Raw genomic sequence first — 19,323 nt, 5'->3', positions numbered from 1 at the left:
CGCACAGCCCAGTTATCTGAAGTGAACAAGTTACCTTTGGTAACACTGTCGCTCTGAAACATCATCTTGGAATTATCGACACAAAAGCTATATCGATATATTTGTTAGTTGCAAACAGGATCACGAGAAAAAAGTAAGGTTGATGCGAAGTAATACTCGATAAGAGAAGCAATACCTTTGTCATTTCTGTGTCCGTGCTGTTGAAAGAAACATTTAGTCTGTGTGCTCTTGCTAATTGTTGAAACAAAAAGAAAGCCAGCATGTAAGTAAAGCCAAAATACACACTACACACGCTGTTCGCTCGCTTGCGAATAGATGTGAAATTTGCAGACGTCTCAAATGCGATGATGACGGCGTCGCAATACGTTTATCGGTGGGTGGTCTAGGGTCTGTCTGCTGACGGTGTTCAAGTGTGCACAATTCAATTCAATTTAATATATACGCATAAGCATATATATATATATATTTGCATTTATATGTTGCGAATGTGCTTGCCCTATTCCACAATCTGTTGCTAACTACATAGCTGAAGCTATTGTTGTTTCTCCAGCCTCTGCTAGAAGGCCACTTAAGGCCGGCGTCGCACGACGTGGTGCTGCAGCCGCCGCCGCCGCCGCGTGTGTTGGCATGGATTCAGAATTATGAGGGATATGCAAACGTAAATAGTTGCAACCCTGGACACATTTATTAAAAGTAAACTTAAAATCAAATTTTCGTTTAATTTGCCTTTTGGAAATGCCAAAAAAGAACTGCACACAAACGACGGCCATTCGCACAAATTTGTGAGGTTAAACCTGAATAAGTAGGAAAAAAAATTTGCGTCATGTTTCAGACTGGCGCGTGTATTGGCGTTTAGGCATGTGTGTGTGCGTGTGCGTGTGTATAAGTCGGCAATAGCCCATGCTTGTGTGCATTGGTGTGTGAGAATATACGTTAGCATTTGTTAGTTGATTGTGTTTATTAATAAGACAAATGCGAATTGGATTTGCATTGCGTTTCTTCATGTGAATTAACATTGCATTGCAGTTGGCATACTCTTTGTTTGCTTGGTTTACGTTTTTGGCGCGCTTTGGTTGCGTCTGCTACAGTAGCAGCCACTCGCTATACATTTCGCTTGCTCGCTCGCACTCGCAGGAGGGCTGTTGCCTCCACCGTTTTCTTGTGTGCGTGCGCCAGCTAAGCAACGCATTTCAACAATATCTGCAATTTATACTGGAATGACACACAGTTCACTTACTTCTATTTTTTAGTTCAATTTCCTAATACCAGCCCAAGTAAAAACTTTGTTATATACAAAAATATGAATTAGTGCAATATAGAATACAATTTCAAGAGCATTTTAGTGTTTACGCGTATTGTTTATGTCTGATTTGAAGCTTGATTAAAGTATTATAAATTTTAAACGGAACCCAGTTTCTTGCGCGTATTTAAAGCGTCAATATACAATTAAACCATTTTGCAGTGCTGACATTTTAGGGTTGCAATTGAAACAAAAACAAAAACTGAATATATGATTCCGTTATTGCGCTTACATAAAGCCGACAAGAACAACAATTGTATGTCAGCCTTCTCTCACGGCATGGTCGCATGCTACCTGCCTGTACACACACACACACACACACACCCAGTGACGGCAGCTGCACTTTTGTTGCCCTGTAGCCCGCTCTCTTGCATTCACTTCTGTCTCGCTCTCTTTTCTCTCTTAAAAGAGACCCCGCAACTGAGAACAGCTGTTGTTGTCCTTTGGCGCGCTTTACTGCGGCCTTTGGCATTGGCCATTCTGCTTTGACCTCTACCTTTCGTTTCTTGTGCGCTGCTTGTGGTGTTCGCATTCGCATTGCGCCCGCCGCACGTCTAACATCAGTCCTCGTACCGTAAAAATCGAACAACCCAAAATTGTACACAAAATCTAAAACGATATTAATTCAAACGCATCTTCAACAGAAAACAGCAGCAGCAACTCCAGAGGACCGTGTGTGAATTGTAATTTTGTACAGTGCTGTAGAGCATAACTTGAAAGAAGCACAACAATAACAACAGCAGGCAACATGGCTCAGGAAGTACAGGATATGCCCACATTCAAGTGCGTGCTGGTCGGCGATGGTGGCACCGGCAAAACAACGTTCGTCAAACGTCACATGACCGGCGAATTTGAAAAGAAATATGTTGCCACACTGGGCGTTGAGGTGCATCCATTGATCTTTCACACCAATCGAGGCGCCATCCGTTTCAATGTGTGGGACACAGCCGGACAGGAGAAATTTGGCGGTTTGCGCGATGGCTATTACATACAGGGACAATGTGCCGTCATTATGTTTGATGTAACATCGCGTGTCACCTACAAGAATGTGCCCAACTGGCATAGGGATCTGGTGCGTGTCTGCGAGAATATACCCATTGTCCTTTGTGGCAATAAAGTTGATATCAAGGATCGTAAGGTCAAGGCCAAAAGCATTGTGTTTCACCGAAAGAAAAACTTGCAGGTGAGTGTTTAAACTTAATAAAGCCTGTTCCATAAAATGAAAAAGCATCAACAACATGCACAGACATGTCAAAAATGAATGTAACAGAGATAGATGGCAGAGTGAGGGAGACAGAGATAGCTCAAAACAAAAATGTTATCGACAGTGGGTCACATACAAAAAATACAGTTTCTAGTATTTTCTCTTTTTTTTTTTTAACCACTTTGACCCATTGAATGAAAATATATACTCAAATTATTTGATTTTCAGTTGAAATATTGCTAGTAAATTGTTTCCAAGCAATTTGTTATCAATTTTCTGCTAAAAATATGCTGCCTAATGTGCAAGTATCATAAATCCTCTCTTTCAAAAAGTAAATAAAACTAAATTTATACAAAACTATATTCAGATAATGTGAATGGAGTAGATTATAAATATGGCGAGAACATACATAATTTAAACACGTAGTTCTGCTTTTACATTTAACAGACAAAACAATTGAATTTTCCTTTGTTTATCTTCAAATTTCTGTAATTGCACAGTTAACAAGATATTAACATTAACTGACCACAAGAGATATTCTCTGTCTCCCAAATATAACGAATTAGTGTCTATATTTGGAGTATCGATAAAAACACGCAATTGAAAGATATCGATTGTTGATGCTTTGCGCGAGAACAGGAAGAGTTGGTTTCTAATAGAAACATTCCGTAACCTTGTACAATTTTTGCTAATCTCGTTCAATTTCTCATTTCTTTATGCAGTACTACGACATCTCTGCCAAATCGAATTACAACTTTGAGAAACCATTCCTTTGGCTGGCCCGCAAGCTGGTCGGCGATCCAAATCTGGAGTTTGTGGCAATGCCGGCACTGCTGCCACCGGAGGTCAAAATGGATAAAGACTGGCAGCTGCAAATTGAGCGCGACTTGCAGGAGGCGCAGGCGACCGCCTTGCCCGATGAGGATGAGGATCTATAAGCTATAGCTCTATACAGAATATAAACAATAAATGAATGAAGAAATGCAAACAAACAGCAGACAACAGGGTTAACTAACAATAGCAACAGCAACAGCAACATCAGCAAGCTAAGCGATAAAACAACAGCAGAACTGCAGCGCCGGGATTACCATAAGCAGCACCCACACTCACAAACCCCCCCCGCCCCTACACACCTACACTCACACACAGGCACACACACAGAGAGAGAGCATAACTCTGGCCCCAAATTATTATTATCATATTGTGTAATTACGATTTTCGTTTAATTTTTTTTTTTTTTTTTGTTTTTCAACTCTGCTGTCTGGTGGCATGACAAAATTTTGGTGGCACGCAGCAGAATTATGTTTTAACAGAAACTTAAAAAAAAAAAAAAAGCTTATATAACATAAAAGAAAAAAAGGGAAAAATTTGAAGAAGAAGAAGAAGAAACTATATAAATATCCAGAATTAATTAAGAGAATTAAGCGTTGGTCAACGGCAGCCCAAGACACACAACTGCTGAACAGATATGGCTTAGAGTAATTGTGAAATTGACAAACTCTAAGGCAACATTGAAACCACAACAACAACAAAGTAACAACAACAACAACAAAGTAACAACAAATACATCAGCAGCAGCAACAACAAATAAAAACAAATAATTATTGCGATTAAATGGATAAATAAATAGCTAAGAGAAATAAAAACGAAACCAGAAAGAACTAAAACGGTATACCAAGAAATGTTGTCATTATTATTAATCATATTTTGTTTAGACTATACATACACATATGTATATATAGATATATTTATATTGTTATTGTATATGGCCTGTATCCAGCCCGAGAGGAAGAGAGAGAGCGAGAGAGGGAGAGAGGGAGGCGCATCCTCATCTAGGGGCATTTGACACAGCAGGCGGGAAAGACGCCCGTGTAGCGCTGCTTGTTGAGACAGGTGACTTTTTGGTCGGCGCATCTGTTTTGATTGATCGATGACGTCATATACACAGATCGGACAACTATATAGGCGCATATACTCACTCCTCGACAATGGTCTTGAACGTATCCGTGCAAATGGCGCGCTTCAGGCATTTGCCCTCCTTGCCAAAGTCCACATAATCCTGTCCCTTCTTCAACAGCGGCAAATACTTGAGAAACACGGTCTCGTCCTCGGCATTGCGATAGGTGCACACGGGCTCGCTGACTGTTTAAAACAAAAAAAGAAAACGAGTCAACTTACAACCTGCTGCCGGAAGCTTCCTTTAGGGCATGCAGCGCCAGCAACTCACCTGCCTCACTGCCGCCGAGCATCATCATCAACAACAGCATCTGCAGCAGCAGCAGCAGCCCAACAGTTGCGCCCAGCCAAGTTGATTTGTTGTTGCGCATCTTTGTGGAATTGTTTGGATCGACTGAAGCCCCTTTGGCTCAACCAGTTTGCTATTTATACCCCCAACCATGTCTACCTACAGTTACGCAAATTTACAATTCTAATTTGCAAAACAAAGAGAGAAAAAAACTAATTTGTTTATTTTAGATCGTTTAGCTCGACTTTCAGATGTGCGCTACACGAGTTGCGAGTTTTTTAAATCCTAGCAAAATTGAAGATTCAACATGAAATATGACTTACTTTTCGGCAGATATGGGCGAGGAATTGTGGAGCTCATAATTACTGAAGTTTGCTGAAATTATCTCAAAGGATTTCAGTAAAAAAAAGTATATCGTTTTTTTTTTATAGATCAATATGATATAGTTTGCACTGCAACTGACAGAGGAACATAACTCTTGTATAATATCAGATATATTATACCCCCCCCCCCCCCCCCTCAAAGAGCATAGAAATTGCCGCTGGTTCGGTTCACGGTTCGAACCAATATTACCCGGCTCCCTGGAATATACCATATATTTTCGGTATGCCTGAACATTTTTTCGAGCTAAAGATCGGTTCGTCTATTTTCGAATATCCCATTTAAATTCGATATGCCTGAACATATTTTTTTATTTTGACAAAAACTGGTTCAAATTTTAGGCTCAGTTCATAATGAGAATTAAATTGGAATTGGAACACGAACCGGTTCGCATCATCTTGATTTTCAGCCAACGTAGCGTATTCGTTAGTTGGTGCTTTTTGTTGTTTGTTTTCAATTTCCAACACAATTCGCATTTTAATTGTTTAATTGTTCACTATTTAGCAGCCTGCCCCCGACTGATGCACACACCCCCCCCCCCCTCTCTTTCCCGCCCAGCCGCCAACAGGCTCTGATTGAGTTAATTGCATCGAGAGTTTTTTCATATTTTTTTGTTTTTACATTACGCTCATATACTACAAACAAACTATTGTTGTTGTTTATAGGAACCAATTGATTGTCGGAGTAAATATCCAAAATTTGATAGACATCGCTGCTCTCACATATGAGTTACAGCTAGGTCGATTGATGACTAAAGGGAAAATGTGCTATCCAGTATTTAGCATAACTAAGTATTAACGTAGTATTGGATGGGTATTCGAAATTTCAGGCTTCAGTCGATACATATGTAAATAGAAAGAGCTGCGAATTTTGACCATAATTATGGCTATTTCTATTTTATATTTATCTATCACTCGATCGATGGGACAGCGTGTCAGTAGTCTTTATTCCGTATTTGATTAGTTTAGCTTGAAAACTGTGACAGATATTGATATTGTTCGTTCCCCTCCGTGGGCGTGGCCTTATAATTCTTGCGCCTTCTTTCTTACCAATTTCTTAGAGATTCTTAGAATAATCGTTAAAGAAAAAAATACTAGTTTCTTCTAACCAGGAATTAAATTTACCCATATACATATATATAGATATATCTGTTTAGTATATATATGGTTTATTTGGCATTCGCATGAAAGATCTGCCACGCATATCAAAAGCTATTCAAGAGCATAAACAATGAATGGAAAACTATTTTGAGGTTAGCTTTTAAAATTTGTGAAAAATTGCAGCTTTTTAGCTGAAGTATAAAGAAACTATAGGCAGGCATAGGTAGAGCTATTCGCTTAGGCCCAGGTACTACATATATCCATTGTCTGGGAAACCAGAAATAAACCCTATTGTCTGGCAGGTGCTTTTAATATCATAGAGTACAATGAGAAGCGACAGCTGCTTTCGGAACATTCAGAAACTCAGCAGTTAAGCAATGTAAAGTTTATTGAAAATATTTAGTATGGGAGGCATAATATGATTTGTATAGGAATATATATGTATATAGAACTAAATATCATTGGACTCCGGCTCTTGACAGATCAGCTTGGGACAACAGTGTGGAAAAATGAGTCGCATATCGGTGCCAATTTTACAGTTCTCCGTGGGCATCAGATTGTGTCGACCGCAGCTGCGAAAAAATAATACCACATATTATAAATCAAGCAAATCGAATTCAGATATAAAGCGAATGTACTTCTATTTTAATGTACATCGAGCTTAAAAGAATAAAGTGCAAGTAATATATATAATTGGTTGGAAATCATTAAATATAATATATGCAATGCATATAAGACTTGGCTATATATGGCATAGACATATGGAACTCATTTCAGAGATATGATAAATATATAGAGTACATAAAATGATCTGTATACACTATTCTAGATGCTACATGTCAAATTCGGCGAATCTAGCCTTTTTTTTGTGTAAGCATGATTTCGATAATCGATTTTTACCGATTGCCTGGTAACGGAAAAAAGTTATCGATTATCGAAACTTAGCACTGGGAGGAACTGCGTTCAAAAGTATTTCTAGTGTTTAGCTCTAACGGACGGACATGGCTAGATCGAGGCGGCTTTTGATGCTAATCAAGAATATTTATATATATATATATATCAGGGTATAGTAGTGCTATAAAAACATAAATATTAGAATTGCAAATTGCCGTTGAATTTGAGCCAGCGACTTCTGTTTTGTTAGTCTGACGCTCAGATAGCTAAGCGATTCTTCCAAGAGTTCGTCTTAGCTTGAGTAGATATTTCAGCCATATAAATATATATATGTATATATAGAGGATTTAGAATATATGAAGCTTAAGTAAATACATGCGATATGCAGCTAAATAGTTCGTAATTCTCTGTAGCTACGCTCAATGGAATATGTATGTAAATCTTAGGCATATCGTGAAGGAATATTGCACATATTTGGAGGAATGTGTGAAGAGTATTCAAATGGAAGGCATTCGCCGACTTACTAGCCAATCTCGAGAACATAGTCCGGTCGGCAATAGAAGGAGTTGCAGTGGCCCGCCCGATTGATCGGCTTGTACGATTGATATTTGGGTATCGGCTGTTTCAGTTCCTCAAGGTAGCACTGGCCCGGATAGTCTGGACAGAAGGCAGTTTTAGGGCATGAAAACGGCACGAGATTCTCACGCTCTCACCTGGATGCACGGCATTGGCCCGATAGCCCAGGTCGGCGGCGGCGCCAGCGCAGAGCAGCGCCAGCAGCAGCAGCAGCAGCACGTGGGCTCCGGGTAAGTCCAAAATCATCATGAAAACCAAAAAAAAAAACGAAGAAAAAAGCTGAAAAAAAAAGCAGAAATACTCCACGAGGGAAATAAAGTTGGCGAATAGACGAGCGCCGAACGTGCGACTGAGTCAATTGCAATTAATTGTTGTTGCTTTTATATAAAATTAATAATAAAGCTGGCACATAAATGAATGTATGTATGTATGTATGTATGTATGTATCTCTGCTTCTGTATGTGGGGCATGTGCACAGTTTCAGCTTTTTAGATCTAGTTTGTATTAATTAAGCCCGACCAGTTGCCAGCCCTGAAAGCGAGAGTCCATTTGCGCGGGGGCGTCAGCTGGGTGCGTCAGCTCGGTGCTCGACTAGCAGATACCCTGTGCATGCGTTTCGATTGATTTGCTTTACGATTTTCAAGCTAGTTTACTGTTCAGGCTAAATTTAATATGCTCAAAACGGGGCACACTGGCATATACCACGCCCACAATCCACCAAAATCTATATACAACTTGATGCAAATTCTATACTAAGAAAAAAATGCCAAAATGTTGTTAACTATAAAAAACAAACTCTGCTTTTAAAGCTAAGCCGCGGCTAGAAATAGCCAAACTGGGTAGGAAATACAATAGCTTAAAGGCTAGTTTGGCTTAAAAAAAAAAAGCTAAAGTGGCAACACTGCCGCTGACCCAGTTTACCAAACTCTGGCAAGGTCGCAAAATCTTATCAGCTTTTTGTACAAATATATATTTTTATATACATACATATATTTAAAACATTTATTTAGCTTTTGGGCAAGTCAATTTGCGCGGGATTTAGGGCGCAAATGCGCATTACGATCTCGACTGCATTTGCATTATTTCCGCATTTAGCCGCATGTTGCTTGAGTTCGCATCAAAAACTTGACTTGAATAATAGTCACTCTGAGTAAAGAGAAAGAAATAATCAAAATCAATCCTAATCAATCTGTTTCGAGTACTTTATACTTAGCTCAACGAGCTGGGGTTACCCGGCCTTGTCCGTGGCAAGTTTTGTGCTAGTGTGAAACAAGTCTCAGCTGGAATTTCATAGAAGAGCCTTGAATATTAATTTGAACGCAAAATTCAACCTACCAATTGTTTGACCCCCATTTCCACCAAATAGGAATGGATTTCAGTCGGTCAATCAGTCAGTCAATAAATCAGTTAGGCAGTCAATCAGTCAGTCATTAAGTCGGTCAATCAGTCAGTCAGTAAATTAGTTAGTCAGTCATTCAGTCAGTAAATCAGTCAGTCAGTTAGTTAGTTATTCAGTCAGTCAGTCAATCAGTCAGTCAGTTAGTTAGTTATTCAGTCAGTCAATCACTCAGTCAATCAGTTAGGCAGTCAATCAGTTAGTCAGTCAGTCAGTAAATCAGTCATTCGGTCAGTCAGTCAGTCAGTCAGTCATTCAATCAGTCAGTTACTCAATCAGTCACTTAGTCAGTCAATCAGTCAATCGGTCAGTCAGGACAAGCAGTTTTATGTATAGAGACAGAATAATTTAAAATTTTACGTACTTCTTCAGCTTGTCTAAATGTTTTTTTTTTGTTTTGTAAGTTAAGTCTCTCTCTCTCTCTCGCTCTTCCTCTTTCTTATAGAGTTTGTAGGGAAAGTATATATACATATGTAAGACAAAAATTTGCTTAGTCTTTGGGAAAAAACTTGAAATCGAAAGAAATACAAAAACAATGGATAATAACAGGTCGTGAGATAAAAAAAAGAAGAAGCGTGCTTATAAGTATTGTATGATTAATCACTATTTATCGCCTGAACAAGATACGAAATACAATATATTATATAGTACGGCAGCGCGAGTATGTACGTAATATTTATTTATTTGTTAAGTTTATTAACAAAAATGATTGAACAAAACCCGAACTGCGCGAAAGTTTTATACTCTACAAATTAAATAGATAGTTATATATTATAATAAAAATAATATTATTTTCTACAGAAATTATAATTGTACTATAATAAAGCTAATAAAATGAAGTATAAATATTATAAAATAAGTATATATTTATATCAAGCAAATGCAAATAGGAAAACTTGTTTCCATTTTCGATTCCCACATAATATTTATTAGTATCAAAATAGAATAGAGGCTAGCTATACTGGCTCATTGAAACTGGTTCGGTTCACGGCTTGAACCAATTTAAACGTAAATTTGTGAACTAGTAACATGAACCCAAATATGGGTTCGAGCTTTGGTTCAATACGTTCAGTTTTGTCCGAAAATATAAAATGTTGAACTTGTTTTTTCTATCAAATATGGTTCGGTTCGGAACTAGATGTAGTTCTAGTTGGAACTACAGCTCCAAAACGACTCCAGCTTGGAGATGTGGGAATTACAAGACTTGACATAGGAATAAAAAAAAAAAAAAACTCAACAAACGCTGGAGAGTCACGAACGTGCCGCGCTGAGAGTACAACGAGTATACTCTATACATATATACATATATATGTATACTCTACAAAACAAAAAGTGTGAGAACAGCAGACAAATGAAATTTGAAGAGCTGATAGCTTAGTTCTCGGTGTCACATCCGCTGCCATATAAAGCCCATAATTCTCAGCATTCGAGCAGCTCAATCGGAGAACTCGCGATGCGCAAACGGAAGCTGGAAATTTGTTGGTCTTTGATCGGTTTGCTCCTGATCCTGGCAGCTGCTCCGCTGCTCGGCTTCAGCACACAGTATCGCGGCCATACGCAGCATCCCAGTAAGTACACACACACACACACACACATATATATATATATGTATATATAGTACATGATTTGGATGTGAATCCCTTCTGAATCGAACCAGCCATCTCCGAGCATTGCTACTACGCGGAACTGGAGCTGGCCGTGCCGCGGAACGGCACCGTCTTTCCGGTGGATCGGCTGGATTTTTGTGCCCAGGTGTATTGCCGTGAGGACTATGTGCTCATGATCAAGCAGTGAGTACTTTCTATCTACATACATATATCGTTTATGATCGCGACTGATATAATGCTTAACACTAGCTGCGATCGCATGCAACTGGCCGATGGCTGTCACTTTACGCCCAATGACTACACAAAACCGTATCCGGATTGCTGTCCCACACGTATTTGTTCCGGCGATTGATGCCCTCAGCTGTATACATATATATATATATAGATATATCTTTATACCTAATCTTGTCTATAAAGGGGAACTTTTTTTAAAATGAGTGCGAAAAGGTTTTGATACATCCTTGTGGAGATTATTACAGTCGTAAAGTATACATATATATTCTTGATCAGTTCGAGTCTGACTTGAAAATTTGCATGCGTTAACAGATCAGTCGAAAGCTTATCAAAAACCCATTAAAATAAGAATGAATAAAGTTTTCCGAAGACTTACAATTTCGATTCATATATTTAACCAGAGGATAAATAATAAGCTGGCAAGAGGAAATACATTTCTTCCTTAAAACTCATGAATGGAAATAAAAATGAAAGTATACAATTTAATTCTAGACTAAAAATCTTAAACTCTCTAATATTTATAGGACTTAAAATGTTCGGAGGATAATTTCTGAAGATTAATAATAATTAAAACGATTTCTATGAGAATGTCAGGAGGATATTCTTTGAAAAGATACTGAGAAAAAATTTAAATCTTTTTTAAAAATGTTGGGAAAAATATTAATATTTGATTTTTATTATTAGTAAAGAATTTAATAAAAGAAAAAATTGTGGAATTATATACTCTGATCTTAAGTCCAGATAAAAACATTTACTTGAACATGGAAAAAAAGTTTTCCAATAAAAATTAAAAACAATTATCAGCTGACATAGTTCAGGGCAAAGAATTCTGAGCTCAATGAAAAAAAAAATAGAAAAAAGATTAGAAAAAAAACATTGTTGTATATTGATATGGTACATTGACGTAATGGAATGTATACAAAATGGAATGTATAACATTCAGAAAGTGAAGGATATTATATTTGGGGAAAAATATGGAATATGGACACAGAGAATTAAGCTAAGTGGAATGAAATAATAAATGAAATTAACAGCTGCTAAGCATATAAAACAGATTCGTTTCAGTTTCAGTTCCAGTCAGAATCGTGCTGATACACCCGGAGATACCCGGCGACCCCAGAGAAATATCAGTGTGCCGTGTGAAAAGGTCAGCTTGAACTAACAAATCGAAATGAAATAAACCTATATAATTAGTCTGGCTTTACGGTCGAGCATTCAGTTTGTTATAGAATCGCATTGAAAGATCTTCACTATTCGAGATCTAGGGCCTATAATGCAGCCGGTGACATTTGTGCTTTGTATTCTGGTGCTGGGCGCCCATATGCTGTTGGTTCTGAGCGGTAAGTCTGCCCAAGTCTGGATTTAAATGTACGTACTATATTCATATGGCCAAAAATCGGACAGATTGTGAGGTGGGCGGCCAGAACTTGAAGGTGGGTCAGACATATCAGCCACCAGGTCGTTGTATTGAGCACACCTGCCAAGCTAACGGCTCAATTAAGGGCAAAACGTAAGTTAATTAAAAACTGCTTGAATAACATAATCATTAAATAACATAATTAAAATAATATCCGTTTATAGCTGCCCGTCTGTGGCCGCCCTAAAGCCGTGCAAACGAGTCGAGAATGTCAATGAGCCCTTCCCCAAATGCTGTCCATATTACGATTGTGACAATAATGTCAAACTATAAATAAACTGAAATAATATTAAAACTTTAACGCCATCAGACAATATGGCAAATTGACGATCCTTGTTGTTATTTCAGTGCACAGAGCTGCCAGATGTTTTGTTTAGTCTAAATAGTAATCACAGTGTGGCAGCATGTTTAGAAAGCCCGAGCTTTGTATAGTATTTTTTTTTTTTTTGAATTTGTAACGGGCATCGATTTTGCTGTCAGTTGTATTCAAAAAATGTTGATAGCATTCATTTTTAAATTTGTAGTAGTGCTGTAAACGTAAAAACAAATTTCGATTTTAAAACAAAGAATTTGCATTTTTTACCAAAAACAATTAAAATAAAAAAAATTAAACAAAAATTACAGTTCAAAAGTAATTGTGAAGACATGTGTTTTGCGAGGGCTCATTAAAAGGTAAATGAAAATATTCATTTGTTTTTTCTTTTTTTCTTTTTGTTGCTTTATAAAAACCAAAATATCTTTATTCCAATTTTGGTTTGGTATACACGCTTGAACTTAGCCATATGCTCGCATATATGTATATAGATATATATATATATCTGTAGGTATTTATGTTTAAAGGAAGGTCGTTCAATTATTTGGTTCAACTAACCTCCTTTATAACAAATGCATACATGTATATACATGTATAGGTCTGTATATATAGGTTTGTATAGTTATCTAAAATAACTGTGCAATTTGTCCTGACATATAGAGTGTATATAGCATACACAGTGAGTGTTTGGAAGCAGTGTCCTACTTAAAGCTGTACAACATCAACGTTTGGAACACACACACAAAAAATACGCAGGTGCAACTTAGCCTAGACTTATGCATAAGAACATATATACACACATATATGTATATATATATATATATATATATTGTTTATTTCTATAAAATCTGAAGCTGTCTCTGGCTCGCTTCATATTTGTATACATACTCGTATGCATTATATATAATATATATGCATATTATATATAACTTGTATAACCTGAGCTAGTCTAAACATTTTTTAACTATGGTCCGGCGGCACCAATTGGCCAGTTTTGTCGAGTATTAAGAAAGCAATACAAACAATTAAAATAATAGTCAACAGAAAATAAAAAGAGAAACAGAAGCTCATACAATTTGCTATTGTTTAATAATGAAATATGATATATTAAAATTAGGTGCTTAAATAATAAATGAAAGCACATTTTGTTAAATCTAACGAGTGCCTTAAGTAACTAATTTAGCTCAACACTCGTTACTTCTACTCGTTACGTCTACTCGTTACTTTACAGGCATAGTGAAAGCAATAGCATCTGTGTACTCCAATGATATAGTTAGTATATGCGTTTTGTGCACATTTTCTCATGCTTCAAGAATACTGTGTAGTTGTAAACGCAGACATCCTACAATATACCAGCAGAGTGATCGTATAATCCAGATCAATGTACAGGATGTATGTATATATAAGACTGGGTTCAGATCAGTATTGGACCACACAGTATTCGTTTGCATAGAAAATGTGTTATGGTATATAGGAACAGATCTCAAGAAGCATCAATATATAATAGTTTTTTAAGCTTCGAACATAAATTCGCCTAGTTCTTGAAATTGTGTTGTTTGGAGGGCAAAACAAAAAAAAAACCGTAAAGAAATTCTCTTGAATATAATTGGCTTTCATTGCCATTAGTCTGGTCACACTTAAATGCTAGAATATTTTTCACCATGCCCATGTCAAGTGCTTGTGTTTTTGTAGTGTAGTGTATTTTATGGTGTAGAGCTTAATCCGGTGACGTCAATGGCGGCACGCTGCCGCACTCCTCCTCCTCTCATTGACGCGCGGCACGCTCCGTTTCCATAAGGCACTCGCGCACCAGAATCCGTGCATGGACAATGCCACGCTTCAAGCGTTCCGTGGAGCTGCGCGAGCCCGTATATGTGGGTCTTATATCACGGCCCATTTCCTCAATAACCGCCAGCAGCTGGGCATACTTGCTCAGCCCATTGCCACCGACCATGCTGCCCGCCGTCGGCAGATTGGCAGTGGAGGTCAGCGGCGTTGTTATATTCGCTGATGTCTGTGTGGTAACAACCACCGGCGAGGTCGATGGCGGCGGATATTTGAGCTGTGATTGTGTGAGATTCAAGCCCAGATTAATTGTGCTGCTGCTGCTGCCGGCATTGGCATTGCTGTTGCTGTTGCCGCTGTTGGCCGAGTTCGAGAGGTTGCGCCCATTGCTGGCGGCTGCAATGTTAGCCAGCGATAGGGCCGCCGCGGCCGCCGCAGCGGCCGTCGAGGCTGACGGTGTGGCAGTGGTGTTCGACTGTTTCTGCAACAGCGCCAGCTGTGCCTGTAGAAATTGTGGCGAATACTGCAATGCGGCAACGGCAGCTGCTGCTGCTGCTGTCGCTGCGGCGCTGCTCTGTGCATTGTTGCGGTCACGTTTGCTGCTGCCACCGCTGCCGCCGGCGCCGCCGCCGCTGCTGCTGCTGGTCGCATAATCTGTGGCGGTCATGTTATTGTTGCTGCCAGTGCTGCTGGCGCCGCTGCGTGAATGATGTATTGCAGATATTTGTATTTGGGGCTGTTGTTCGCGCTGTTCGCGCTGCTGCTGATAGTTGTAAAAGTTTTGTACTTGCGAGCGTGGTATTGGTGTCACTGTGACGTCACTTAACTTCGATTCGACAGCCTGTATGTCCATGATGTCCATTCTGCTGCTGTAAATGACAAATGTCAGTGTACAAAAATCAATTGCGATTGATGAATGACATTTACGGAAGTGTGGCAAGTACTCACCGTATTCAGTTGGCAAACTGCAAGTGTTTTATATCGTGCAGAATTTTTGCGTTTTTCGTTGTAATAATTTACACTTTCTACGCACAAACAAATTTATTGCAACCACCACAAACAAACACGTACACAGGGTTAGTGTTTGTGATATCGGTGTATCGATATTTACTCGTGAATGCACTTGTCACTAAACTAAAAATACCAAAACATACTAGACTGCGATTATAAGCAGCTGTTGCGCTTTAAGTTAGTTGCATTGACTTGCATGTGAAAAAATATAGTTTATTATTCAAATTAATGCTTAGAGTGTGTGAATAAATTTCTTACAAATATTTGCAACTTTTGAGCTGCATCAATTTTACATATATTTGATTCTAACGGACAGCATTGTCTGTCGGCGTGCCAGTGCTGTAAAATACACATGATGACTGGCTGGCACTAAGAAGAAAAAGAAAAAAAAAACAATGGCGAAGCAAACTCTGAACTAAAATTCTGTTGTTGACATCTGGTCGCTTTGTAAATTTATTTCGAACACACTCTTGTGATATCTAGTTGTGATTAATTCCAAAAATAAAAAAAAATCCTTTTAGTAATTTTATGGATTGTGCTATTAAATAGTTTGAAGAAGAAACAGCGCGTGTGTTCAAATAAGCGAGTTTGTCGAGGTGAGCGTAAATTACACGTTGTGTTGCCTGCAACGTTAGCCGCTGCCGCTGCCGCGACTTCAGCACCATAGAAGTTTTGCAAATTTCCAATTACATTTCCGCGTATGCAAGAAATGCGTCTGCTGTGTGTATGTGTGCATGTGCATATAAGCCCTGAAGGCCTGCCTGCTAAGCCAATATCTTTGGCTGCGTCTGCATGTGTGTGAGTGCGAGTGTTTTATATGTGGGAGCCGCAGCCGTCAGCTATTGCATGACGTAAAGGTGCCGCTGCTACTGCTGTGGCATACGTATGCACTAACATGTGTGTGTATAGTTAACAACGTAAAGCTGCTGGCATTGATTAGCGGCTGTTTAAAGTGTTTTTGGCACTTTTACACGCGCCTTATATGTATGCATATGCACATGCATATATATCCATGTGTGTGTGCCTGTGCATGTTACATATGTATGTGGTGCGTGTAAGTTTGTGTCACTGTCGCTATGTGCCGCATACGCGAACAGTGTTGCACAATGCCGCTTTAAATGCATGCAAAAATAAAAACGGCGCACAAATCACAATTGGTCAAAGCCTAGCGGCGCGTCGCTCATCAACATATGTACATGTATATGCATATGTTTGATTTTTGTTGTTGTTATCGATAGGAAAGTGACAGTTGAGCATTTGAATTTTGTGTGAAAACACACACAGAGGCGCGCTGAACGACGCCGTTTTTTTTTTTTTTTTTTTTTTTGCGACCTCGACATAGAAGAAGCCAACGCCAAAGCCAAAGCCAAAGCAGTCGTCGTCATTCCGTAGCAGCGGTAGCAGCAGCAGGCGGTAAACAGCAGTCGGTGAACGCAGCCATTTTAATGTATCGCTGTCTCGCTCTAGCATTTCGAACGTTATTTGATTTTTAGTTTATTGTTGTTATTGTTGTTGGAAACCAAAAACAAAAAACAAAAAAAGTAGCAGGCAGCAAAATTGTTTGATGTGAGTAAGCGTTGACTGCACTGTCAGTTGAACTACAGGCAGCTCGCTTGACGTTTTGCCTCATTTACAGACTTATTGTACGAGCGTACACAGAGGACGGGGAAAAAATAGGAAATTTATATTAATTAATTTTTATTATATTTCGTATGATTTAGTTTGTGAACGAAAGCGGTAACGGAATTATGGCATAGCAATAATACGTATATATATATATATATATACACATATACATATAAATACACATACATAAATATTATATATATAAATAAATATATACATATATATAGACACCAGGCATACATACCAAACGGCATTAAACAGGATCAGATCTGGGTCTAGAACTGGAACTGGAACTGGTTCACCAGCATAAACAACAACATCGCTCACCATCGAAAACGAAGCAAGGACTTGTGCAAAGCCCGGGCAAGTATTAGATACAATAATGGATATAATAAACATTGGACAGAGCGTTAAAATCAAACGCACCGATGGACGCATCCATGGCGCCGTTGTATCCAAATTGAATCCGTCGGCACGCTGCATCACCGTCGAATGGTATGAGCGTGGCGAGACGAAAGGCAAGGAGGTCGAACTGGAGGCCATACTCTCGCTTAATCCGGAGCTGGCAATGTCCGATGCCAATGAAATGCAGCACACAGCACCCGAACCGAAGAAACAGGCAACGGCGCCCATCAATTTATCGCGCAATCCCACACAGTCTGCCATTGGCGGTGGCGCTGGCAGCAGCAGCGGCGGCGGTGGCGGCGGCGGCGGTAGCTCAACCGCACGGATGACCATGACCGGCACACAGCTGAACAAGATCAGCGAGACGAACAGTCGCGATTTGCCGCCTCAGTTGGGCAATAGCCAGAGTGTTGGCAACATGACAACCGCCAATAGCAGCAGCATCCAGTCAACTGGCGTTGGCGCCACAGCCAGCGGCATGATGCGGCCCCGTTATGCACATGCCCAGGTCAATAGCAATGCACAGACGCGCATCGCATCGGCGGTGCCCAGCAACAGCAACAACATTAACAACGAGCGTGGCGGTGGCGGTGGCGGTGGCAATTCGACAGCGACAACAGCAACAACAACATCAGCAGCAGCGGCAGCCGCAACCAATAATTCAAATAATTCAACAACAGCTGCCAATGCTGCCGGTGCCCGTCGTTCCCATGCCCTGAAGGAGGTGGAACGCCTTAAGGAGAATCGCGAGAAGCGTCGGGCACGCCAGGCTGAAATAAAGGAGGAGAAGGTCGCATTAATGAACCAGGATCCAGGCAATCCAAATTGGGAGACAGCGCAAATGATACGCGAATATCAGAATACCCTCGAATTTGTGCCGCTGCTCGATGGCCAAGTGGTCGACGATCATCGGATAACTGTTTGTGTGCGCAAGCGTCCGCTTAGTCGCAAGGAATTGAATCGCAAGGAGATCGATGTCATATCCGTGCCGCGCAAGGATATGCTCCTGGTCCATGAACCGCGCAACAAGGTCGATCTTACCAAATTCCTTGAGAATCACAAATTTCGCTTCGACTACGCATTCAACGATACATGCGACAATGCTATGGTATACAAGTGAGTATTTGCCCATCTATATTAATATCTATATATGCTATACATCTGACAAAATCCCAATACCATTCCCAATTTAGTCACCCATCGGTATGTGAGGTTCAGCTAGGATTTTGGGCTCCTGTAATGCAGTCTAGGATTTCTTGAAACTGAAAATGGATTTTGCTTTAAGGACTTTCTTACCTTATGCAGAGTACTAGTTAGATTTCAAGTCTTGTCAAGGATCTTTTTAATACGGTTTTTTCTTTTTGAACTCATAACTTGGTATTTTATATATATATATATAACTTTGATATATGTCCGAATTTTTATGTAAGGTACATTCTTAAAGAACTCTATTTGAAAACTGTGGAGAATCTCTTAAAGAACCTTTTAGGATTTCTTGCGTTCTTGAATACATTGCCGAACACTTGCCTTAGACATTAACTGTTCGTTGTTTAAAATGTCTATATACATGTATGTCTATCTATTCTATTGCCCCTTTTTATACCATTCTAGAGGGTAGTATATGTGTATATCTTCAGTAGCAACAGCCAAGCTCAAGCTATGCCCGTCTGCCTGTCCAATCTCGGTCATTTATCGAGCTAAAGACTCGAAATTTGACAAGTGTGCGTTTTCGTAAGCCGCACGAAGAACTTGGATGGACTTTTCGAAGTCGTCCGGATCGCATCACATATCAGGAACTATTTAAACGAAAACAAGATTTCATTGGAATG

The 19,323-nt window shown here is 39.4% G+C and overlaps 7 protein-coding genes across 12 annotated transcripts in view; 4 read left to right on the top strand and 3 right to left on the bottom strand.

The window, feature by feature from the left end:
• The first annotated feature begins 102 nt into the window (after positions 1-102).
• Ran (RAN, member RAS oncogene family) lies at positions 103-4,186 on the top strand. The gene is made up of 3 exons (XM_064699439.1): positions 103-262; positions 1,945-2,483; positions 3,227-4,186. The coding sequence occupies exons 2-3, from the start codon at positions 2,049-2,051 to the stop codon at positions 3,440-3,442; spliced, it is 651 nt and encodes a 216-aa protein (XP_064555509.1). The 5' UTR covers positions 103-262; positions 1,945-2,048; the 3' UTR covers positions 3,443-4,186.
• Positions 4,177-4,871, bottom strand: LOC135440336 (uncharacterized). The gene is made up of 3 exons (XM_064699446.1): positions 4,732-4,871; positions 4,484-4,646; positions 4,177-4,418 (listed from the first exon to the last, which is right to left on the bottom strand). Exons 1-3 carry the CDS (start codon positions 4,829-4,831, stop codon positions 4,337-4,339), a joined length of 345 nt encoding a protein of 114 aa, XP_064555516.1. The 5' UTR covers positions 4,832-4,871; the 3' UTR covers positions 4,177-4,336.
• A 1,700-nt stretch (positions 4,872-6,571) lies between these two features.
• On the bottom strand, positions 6,572-8,023 carry LOC135440334 (uncharacterized). Its single transcript, XM_064699444.1, has 3 exons — positions 7,838-8,023; positions 7,649-7,781; positions 6,572-6,802 (listed from the first exon to the last, which is right to left on the bottom strand). The coding sequence occupies exons 1-3, from the start codon at positions 7,947-7,949 to the stop codon at positions 6,682-6,684; spliced, it is 366 nt and encodes a 121-aa protein (XP_064555514.1). The 5' UTR covers positions 7,950-8,023; the 3' UTR covers positions 6,572-6,681.
• Positions 8,024-10,504: 2,481 nt separating this feature from the next.
• On the top strand, positions 10,505-11,423 carry LOC135440335 (venom peptide HsVx1). The gene is made up of 3 exons (XM_064699445.1): positions 10,505-10,664; positions 10,754-10,886; positions 10,953-11,423. The coding sequence occupies exons 1-3, from the start codon at positions 10,550-10,552 to the stop codon at positions 11,053-11,055; spliced, it is 351 nt and encodes a 116-aa protein (XP_064555515.1). The 5' UTR covers positions 10,505-10,549; the 3' UTR covers positions 11,056-11,423.
• Positions 11,424-12,118: 695 nt separating this feature from the next.
• Positions 12,119-12,681, top strand: ssp7 (short spindle 7). The gene is made up of 3 exons (XM_064699447.1): positions 12,119-12,277; positions 12,342-12,447; positions 12,519-12,681. The coding sequence occupies exons 1-3, from the start codon at positions 12,211-12,213 to the stop codon at positions 12,625-12,627; spliced, it is 282 nt and encodes a 93-aa protein (XP_064555517.1). The 5' UTR covers positions 12,119-12,210; the 3' UTR covers positions 12,628-12,681.
• A 203-nt stretch (positions 12,682-12,884) lies between these two features.
• Positions 12,885-19,323, top strand: part of Klp10A (kinesin-like protein 10A) — a 35,979-nt gene continuing 29,540 nt past the window's right edge. The window contains exons 1-2 of one of the 5 annotated variants that reach the window (XM_064699413.1): positions 12,885-13,026; positions 17,317-18,610. In XM_064699413.1, the coding sequence (XP_064555483.1) occupies positions 17,472-18,610 (1,139 nt within the window). In that variant the 5' untranslated portion in view covers positions 12,885-13,026; positions 17,317-17,471. Of the gene's footprint in view, positions 13,027-15,888; positions 16,060-17,316; positions 18,611-19,323 lie in introns of those variants that run through there. The other 4 variants (XM_064699414.1, XM_064699416.1, XM_064699415.1 and 1 more) reach the window with 4 other exon arrangements.
• On the bottom strand, positions 14,086-15,561 carry CDK2AP1 (CDK2-associated protein 1). Of its 2 annotated transcripts, none has more exons than XM_064699436.1 (2): positions 15,401-15,561; positions 14,086-15,321 (listed from the first exon to the last, which is right to left on the bottom strand). In XM_064699436.1, exon 2 carries the CDS (start codon positions 15,312-15,314, stop codon positions 14,433-14,435), a length of 882 nt encoding a protein of 293 aa, XP_064555506.1. In that variant the 5' UTR covers positions 15,315-15,321; positions 15,401-15,561; the 3' UTR covers positions 14,086-14,432. The 2 variants fall into 2 exon arrangements, with proteins under 2 accessions (XP_064555506.1, XP_064555507.1); XM_064699437.1 differs by having other exon boundaries at positions 14,086-15,318; positions 15,401-15,546.

This window comes from Drosophila montana, unplaced genomic scaffold, assembly GCF_035044405.1.
Source record: "Drosophila montana isolate Dmon_TW-CO22-7 unplaced genomic scaffold, ASM3504440v1 contig_920_1, whole genome shotgun sequence".
Classification (NCBI taxonomy): Eukaryota; Metazoa; Arthropoda; class Insecta; order Diptera; family Drosophilidae; genus Drosophila; species Drosophila montana.
Note: the sequence above shows the minus strand (reverse complement) of the source record. Positions and strands in the feature narration are given on the sequence as shown.